Raw genomic sequence first — 7,825 nt, 5'->3', positions numbered from 1 at the left:
TGTTTTAAGAGTATATGATGATTATATTTATGTCCTTCTGCAGTAGTTCTTCATATTGGGTGTGTTTTAAGAGTATGATGGTCCTTCTGCAGTAGTTCTTCATATTGGGTGTGTTTTACGAGTATATGATGATTATATTTATGTCCTTCTGCAGTAGTTCTTCATATTGGGTGTGTTTTAAGAGTATGATGATTAAGTCCTTCTGCAGTAGTTCTTTATATTGGGTGTGTTTTACGAGTATATGATGATTATATTTATGTCCTTCTGCAGTAGTTCTTCATATTGGGTGTGTTTTACGAGTATATGATGATTATATTTATGTCCTTCTGCAGTAGTTCTTCATATTGGGTGTGTTTTAAGAGTATGATGATTATGTCCTTCTGCAGTAGTTCTTCATATTGGGTGTGTTTTAAGAGTATGATGATTATGTCCTTCTGCAGTAGTTCTTTATATTGGGTGTGTTTCATGATGGCTTCTTCTCTCTCAGGTTCACAGGAAGTAAAGGTGACAGAGTGAAAGGATGACGCAGGAAGTTAAGGTGACAGATAGCCTAGTGTGAAATGATGACGCATTCACAAGTCTTATAAAAACAGTGCTTTTTTATTTCTGTAATACTGTGGAAAAATAATTACATACCATTTTTAAAAAATATTGAAAAAATTAAAATGAAATAAAAAATGAAAGTTCAATAACTTTTGTTGTACATCAGTTGAACGTTTTTCTTTTCTTTGTTTTTTTTCTCAGCTACGAAGAACAGTACAGTAAGATCGATGTTTATTTCCTAAAGACACAAGAATACAGGATACAGTCCTACCAGCTGAACAAAGGTACAAGAGAGGGATTGTGGAGAGGAAGTAAAGAAATCACACACACAAAGACCTCAGCACACTGAAACCCATACCACACACACACACACACACACACATGGCCATGTGCGTGTTTGAACACACATAGGCCTGCACACATACAAACACACACAGGCACAAATGCCTGCAAGAACGCACACACACACTGACACACACACACACCCATGAACACGAGTTTTCCCGCACTCACACAAACCCATTCATACACACATTCAATCTTTCCACAATCCCCGGGCCTATTAGTGGCTGATAAAGTGTGGGGAAGAAGAATAACTAGGTATAAGACAGGTTTTTCCTAAGGCCACTCAAAGTTTGAACCCCCCTCCCTCCTCTTGTATACGCTCTCTCTCTCTCCACCAATCATGGAGCTTCAGCCGCTAACTCCGCCCCTTACAGCCACCAATCACAACTCCAGTCTGCTGACAGACCACTGTGTTATCCAATCACAACTCCAGTCTGCTGACAGACCACTGTGTTATCCAATCACAACTCCAGTCTGCTAACAGACCACTGTGTTATCCAATCACGCTCAAGGGGCCGATGACTGAGTCTTGTCAATGAGGGCAGTTGTTGACGAAGCATCCATTCCATGCCTGCCCCCTCCCTCCTTGTCGCACGCTCCCGATCTTTGTCCATCTCTAAAGCACGTTGAGACGGTGCGCTAGCAAAGCTAACTGCTTGTTGTGGTCTCAACAGGCAACAAGGTAACCCCCCCACCCCAGTCTTTCCTTTCAAAATGTTTCTGTCAAGCAACGGAAAACATAACAATACTGCATTTTAAGAAGAACATCACACTGATGTGAAATCATATCTGAAGTAGGTATTACAAGTATTTACAGGACTCACTCACTCTTCTTCCTATTTTTTTTTGTTTCGTTTTGTTTTGTTTTTTTGCGACGCAAAAAAAGTGGAATTCGGACGAAGACGGAGAGGCTAGTCGTGGGGAAATAAAAGACTAAGCAGACTCTGGGTCAGTTCAGTTCTGAGAGCCTGGTATGAGGGTCTGTCTTCATCCTCTTGTCTGTGGTCCTCTTCATCTCCCCACTCCTCCTCCTCCTCCTCCTCCTCCTCCTCCTCCGTCTGTGATGCCCAGCAGAGAGTGTGTGGATCTCTGCGTGTACCGGTCGGTCTCAGAGTCCCCCTCTCAGGTCCTTCAAAGGTAGGTGTGTGTTCTCTTGGGGTACGTGTGTGCCAACTGACTGGGTGTGTGTATGGGAGGAGAGTCTATTGGGGTTTCTTTCTGTACAGTGATGTGTGTGTGTGTGTCTGTGTGCTTGTGTGTGTGTGTGTGTGTGCAGGAGGTCGGATTTGCTGATCTCTGTGTGACTAGGTGAAGTACCTAAACCTAAACACAATCCACAGCCTTAAGGCTGACTTCCACTCTAAGCCCCGCCTCTTCCTGTCCACACCTCAACCCACCCACCCTTCATAACTACGAGTCCAGACAGGTGAACAACAACAAAACAAACGTCTGCATATTTCCGTACTTGTTGAGGTGAATATCACCCAAATTAAGACTGATACTCTAAACGCTGAACCTTTGGTCCACAATTTGTTACAGAAATATGACAAAAATAATTCTGTAAATTCTGCAATATTAAAACATAGAGAATGTTCTAGTCTAGTGTGCAAATGGATACAGGTAGATATACGTATAAGGGTAATTTAAATGGGAATACTGGAATGCAGTGCAAACAAAGGCCCCACTGCAAAGCACCATGAGATACGAGTGGGCCGTTCCAACATGTATATGCGAGTATATGTGCTCACAGATGACCAACCAATCACCACATGATAAACAAACAAACAAATAAACAGAATATAACGAAACAGCAAAAAAAATACATATATATGGCCATTCACGACCCTTCCACTGGTTGAGGTCCCGCCCCCTTTAACATAAACCAATGAGAGTACACCTTGGTGTCACCGGAATCTCTGGTAGGGGGCGCTGTCATTCTCCCTCCAGTACTAATCTGGATAGCGACTGCCTCAGGAGCAGATCTGTATTTAAGGCCGGTTAACCCACAGTCAAGATCCAGGTCTAGGGCTAAATTGAACTCCAAAGCAGAAACAGAACTATATCCTGGTCTGGATTAACTCTAAAGCTGTAGCAGAACCAGATCTAGAGCTAAGGTCAACTCCAGAGTAGCCCCAGTGGACAGACCTGCTCCAGAATCAGTTGCTATCTGGCGAGCCAGCCAGGATGCCTTTTTCCTCTGTGAGGCTGGCTCTCTCTCTCCTCTCCTGTCCTCTCCTCTCCTGGCTTTAGCCGGCACTCGTCGTTACAGATCTAGGATCTGAACTTCTCTGTCCCTTTTCCTGATTGTGACTTTCGCTGTCAGCTCCTGGAACTGAGGAAATATTCACGCAGAGAGGAGGATGGGTACCCCTCCTCTGAGTCGGGTGCCCTCTAAGCTCTTTCCCGGCTCCAATCTTTCCCTCTACGCTTCTCTCTCAGGTCTGTGAGAAATCCTTCATCTTTAGTGTTGTGTGTTTGTGTGTCTGTGTGAGTGTGTGCGAATGAGTGAGAATGCTAACTCTACTTGTTAATATGTTGGTATATGCATGTGTAGTTGATTGTGTGTGTGTATCTGTTTGTGTGTGTGTGTGTGTGTGTGTGTGTGTGTGTGTGTGTGTGTGAGAGAAAGCGAGAGCTCACACGTGTGTCTGCATCCTCTGTGTGTGTCTGTGTGAGTAGTCGGAATGCTGCGAGGTGTACGAGAACCGCGTGGAGCTGCCGTACTTCCCCAGGCCCGTCTCTGAGCCCGCTCCTGGCACTCCAGCCCCGCTTCCCCCCGCCGCGCTCCCGACAGACGGCCCCACCCCGTACATCTCATAGGCCGGGCCGCCCTCCAGCGGAGCCAGGCTGGGCGGAGCGAAGCCCATCCTGTAGGACGGGTAGTGCGAGGGGTAGGCGTAGTTGTCGTAGGCCAGCTGCGGGGAAGAGTCCAGCAGGCTGCAGTCGGGCGGGAAGTCTCCAGGCGAGGGTCCCGCGCTAGCGCCGCCCTGCTGGCTCTGTCCCGCCCTGCCGAAGGTGTTGAACTGCGCGTAGCTGTTGTGGGAGAGACGCGAGGGCGGTCGGGGGTCGTAACAGCCCCCGCCTCGTGAACCGGGCGCCAGGCTACCCGGCGTGCCCCCACCGCCACCCCCTCCGCTGGCACCGCCGGACACAACACCGCCCCCGGCCGAGCTGGCGCTCACGCTGACCGTAGCGGCGCCCCCTGCTGTCGTGGAGGAGCGGTAGTCGGAGTAGTGCATGGAGCGAGAGGCGGGCCGGCCCTCGTCATGGGTGGAGGCACGGACGTTATAGTAGCCATTAGTGGGGTCCTGCAGGGGGAGAGAGGGAGGGGGGGAGAGAGGGGGGGAGAGGGGGGAGAGAGGGGGGGAGAGGGGGGAGAGGGGGGGTAAGGGAATTCAAGGGAAAGAGGGAGAAAAAGAGAGAGACGGTAAAAAGAAAGCGATGGATAAGAAATAGATGGAAGGAGGGAGTGTGTGAGAGAAAGAGAGAGTGTGTGAGAGAAATACAGAAGGAGGGAGTGTGTGAGAGAAAGAGAGAGTGTGTGAGAGAAATACAGAAGGAGGGAGTGTGTGAGAGAAAGAGAGAGTGTGTGAGAGAAATACAGAGGGGCGAAAGAGTTAGAGGAATGATAAAAGAGAGGGAACGTGAGGAATGATAAAAGAGAGGGAACGTGAGGAATGATAAAAGAGAGGGAACGTGAGGAATGATAGACAGAGATTGAAAGGGAGGAATGGGAAGTAGAAGAATATTAGCATGTTTAATTCAGCAAGAGAAATTTAGAGAGCTTGTAAATCTACACTCTATGTCCCACAATGATGTGCACTCCACCAGTGTGCACTGCCAGAGACTACAGACCCCAGAGTGCACTGCCAGAGACCACAGATCCCAGAGTGCACTGCCAGAGACTACAGACCCCAGAGTGCACTGCCAGAGACTACAGACCCCAGAGTGCACTACTAGAGACTACATATCCCAGAGTGCACTGCCAGGGTGAGATGCTATGACACTACTCAGTACAAACATGCTATACTAGTGCCACACACATGACTGAGACTACAGTATGTGACACAACCACAAACCAGGTGAGATGTCTGCAGTCATATCTGAGACAGTGTGTGATAATAGACATTATTATTATTATTCTGCAGCGTCTAAGGTGTGTGACTATGGAAAAATATTGTGTATAATGTCTAAGTGACTATGATGTCTACAATGTGTGACTGTGGCGTAAGACTGTGTGATGTTTGCGGCCTTTTTTAAGACTGTGACTAGAGTGTGTGTGATGTCTAAAGCCTTCTTTGAGACTGTGACTATGGCATAAGAGTGCAGTGTGATGTCTAAGGTCATATCAGATGCTACGGAGTGCAGTGTGATGTCTAAGGTCATATCAGATGCTACGGAGTGCAGTGTGTGAGTTATGTGCTTCAGTCAGTCTATAAAAGAGTACAGAGCAGATCACATACGCTTCCAATCTGACCGCCATCAAAAAATTACCCATCTAACCTTGGACCGCCACTTGGAGTGATATATTACCAGATAAATTGACGGAGGACACGTGTGTGTGTGGATGTGTGTGTGTGTGTGTGTGTGTGTGTGTGTGTGTGTGTTTATGATTGTGTGTGTCTCTGAATGTATGTATATATGCATGACTATATGTGTGTGTATTTGTATGTGCGTGCCTACATGTGTGAGTATATTGTGTTTGTGTGTGTGTGTGTGGTCACCTTGAGCTCGTAATCCTGACGCTGCTGTCGAAAGTGTGTCAAGGCGAGGCCCTGCTTGAGGTCGGAGGTCAGCCTCCTAAAGGGCTGGAGCCGAGGGAGAGGGACACAGAGGGCAGAAACTAAACCATAAAGAAACGCACAGAGCAACCAAAGAGGGGAGGAACCCAACCGGAGAGAGAGAGAGAGAGAGGGGGGGAGAGAGAGGGAGGAACCCAACCGAGAGGAGAGAGAGAGAGAGAGGGGGGAGGAACCCAACCGAGAGAGAGAGAGAGAGAGGGGAGAGGGGGGAGAGAGAGAGAGGAGGAGAGAGAGAGAGGGGAGAGAGAGAGAGGGGAGAGAAAGAGGAGGGAGAGAGAAAGAGAGGGGGAGAGAGAGAGAGGAGGGAGAGAGAGAGGGGAGAGAGAGAGAGAGAGGGGAGAGAGAGAGGAGGGAGAGAGAGGAGAGAGGGGGAGAGAGAGAGAGAGGGGGAGAGAAAGAGAGAGAGAGGGGAGAGAGGGAGGGGGAGAGAGAGAGAGGGAGGGAGAGAGAGAGGGGAGAGAGAGAGAGGGGAGAGAGAGAGAGAGAGGGAAGAGAGGGGAGAGAGAGAGAGAGGGAGGGAGAGAGAGAGGGGAGAGAGAGAGAGGGGAGAGAAAGAGAGAGGGGAGAGAGGAGAGAGAGGGAAAGAGAGGGAGAGAGAGAGAGGAGGGAGAGAGAAAGAGAGAGGAAGAGAGAGGGAGCACAAATGCAGGATGAAAAGAGAGAGGGAGGGAGAGAGAAAGAGGGAGGGAGAGAGAGAGAGAGGGAGAGAGAGAGAGGGAGGGAGAGAGAAAGAGAGAGGAAGAGAGAGGGAGCACAAATGCAGGATGAAAAGAGAGAGGGAGGGAGGGAGAGAGAAAGAGGGAGGGAGAGAGAGAGGGAGCACAAATGCAGATGGAAAAGAGAGAGAGAGGAAAGCAGCGTTAAAAAGCAGTCAGTTTGGCAGAAGACAGACAGCTCAGGGGGTTAGTGACACTGATCACACAACAGAGCTGAATTTGCAGAGGAGGTTTAACCAGTGACTGGTGTAGTTAGAGGGTTAGTGTACAGGTCTCAGAGCAAAGGAGATGTGACCAGTGTTCTTAGAGGGTTACCCTTACGAAAATTAAAAGTTTGCGGCAGATTTGCAGCAAACTTGTGGGTGATTTGTGGGAAACAAATGAGTTCACTAGAAAATGTTGCCAGAAGTTTGCCAGTGTTGGTCGCTAGAGGCAAACTTCCAGCAAAGTTCTGGCAACAATGAGCAGTTTGCCACTAGTGGCAAATGTGTTAACCAGTGATTTGCCACCACACTTCAGCAAACTTCCAGTGAACGTCTGGTGACAAACCTATTTTGCATATGACATTGCTGCAAATTTGCTGCAACATTGCCAAAAGTTTACCACAACTGTTTGCCAGAAACCTAATGTGCATGTGAAATATGACCTTGCCGCAAATTTGCAGCAACTGTTCACCAGAAATCTGAAATTTCTGTATGGGTAGTGTACAGATTCAACATAGGAGATGTGACCAGTGTTCTTAGAGGATTAGTGTACATATCTGAGAACAGAGGAGGTGTGACCAGTGTTCTTAGAGGGTTAGTGTACATATCTGAGAACAAGGGAGATGTGACCAGTGTTCTTAGAGGGTTTGTGCACTGATCTCGGAACAAAAGAGATGTGACCAGTGTTTTTAGAGGGTTAGTGTACATATCTGAGGAATGACCAGTCACTGGTGTAGTTAGAGGAAGCTACTATACTCAACACCAACATAGACACCGCAGAGCACAACAGAGCTGGAGTCTGATTAACACTATGGAGTCTGATTAACACTATGGAGCTGGAGTCTGATTAACACTATGGAGTCTGATTAACACTATGGAGTCTGATTAACACTATGGAGCTGGAGTCTGATTAACACTATGGAGCTGGAGTCTGATTAACACTATGGAGTCTGATTAACACTATGGAGATGGAGTCTGATTAACACTATGGAGTCTGATTTACACTATGGAGTTTGATTAACACTATCGAGTCTGATTTACACTATGGTGCTGGAGTCTGATTAACACTATGGAGTCTGATTAACACTATGGAGTCTGATTTACACTATAGTGCTGGAGTCTGATTAACACTATGGAGTGTGATTTACACTATGGAGTCTGATTAACACTATGGAGTCTGATTAACACTATGGAGCTGGAGTCTGATTAAGACTAT

At 47.5% G+C, this 7,825-nt stretch overlaps 1 protein-coding gene across 1 annotated transcript in view; it reads right to left on the bottom strand.

The window, feature by feature from the left end:
- Window positions 1–581: 581 nt before the first annotated feature.
- Window positions 582–7,825, bottom strand: part of kirrel1a (kirre like nephrin family adhesion molecule 1a) — a 57,621-nt gene continuing 50,377 nt past the window's right edge. Inside the window, 3 exon segments of the mRNA XM_048236080.1 lie at window positions 582–4,196; window positions 5,613–5,710; window positions 5,713–5,731. Coding sequence (XP_048092037.1) covers window positions 3,525–4,196; window positions 5,613–5,710; window positions 5,713–5,731 — 789 coding nt within the window. The 3' untranslated portion in view covers window positions 582–3,524.

The sequence above is a fragment of the Alosa alosa genome, chromosome 24 (assembly GCF_017589495.1).
Source record: "Alosa alosa isolate M-15738 ecotype Scorff River chromosome 24, AALO_Geno_1.1, whole genome shotgun sequence".
In the NCBI taxonomy this organism is placed as follows: domain Eukaryota; kingdom Metazoa; phylum Chordata; class Actinopteri; order Clupeiformes; family Clupeidae; genus Alosa; species Alosa alosa.
This window is presented reverse-complemented; position numbering and strand designations above follow the sequence as displayed.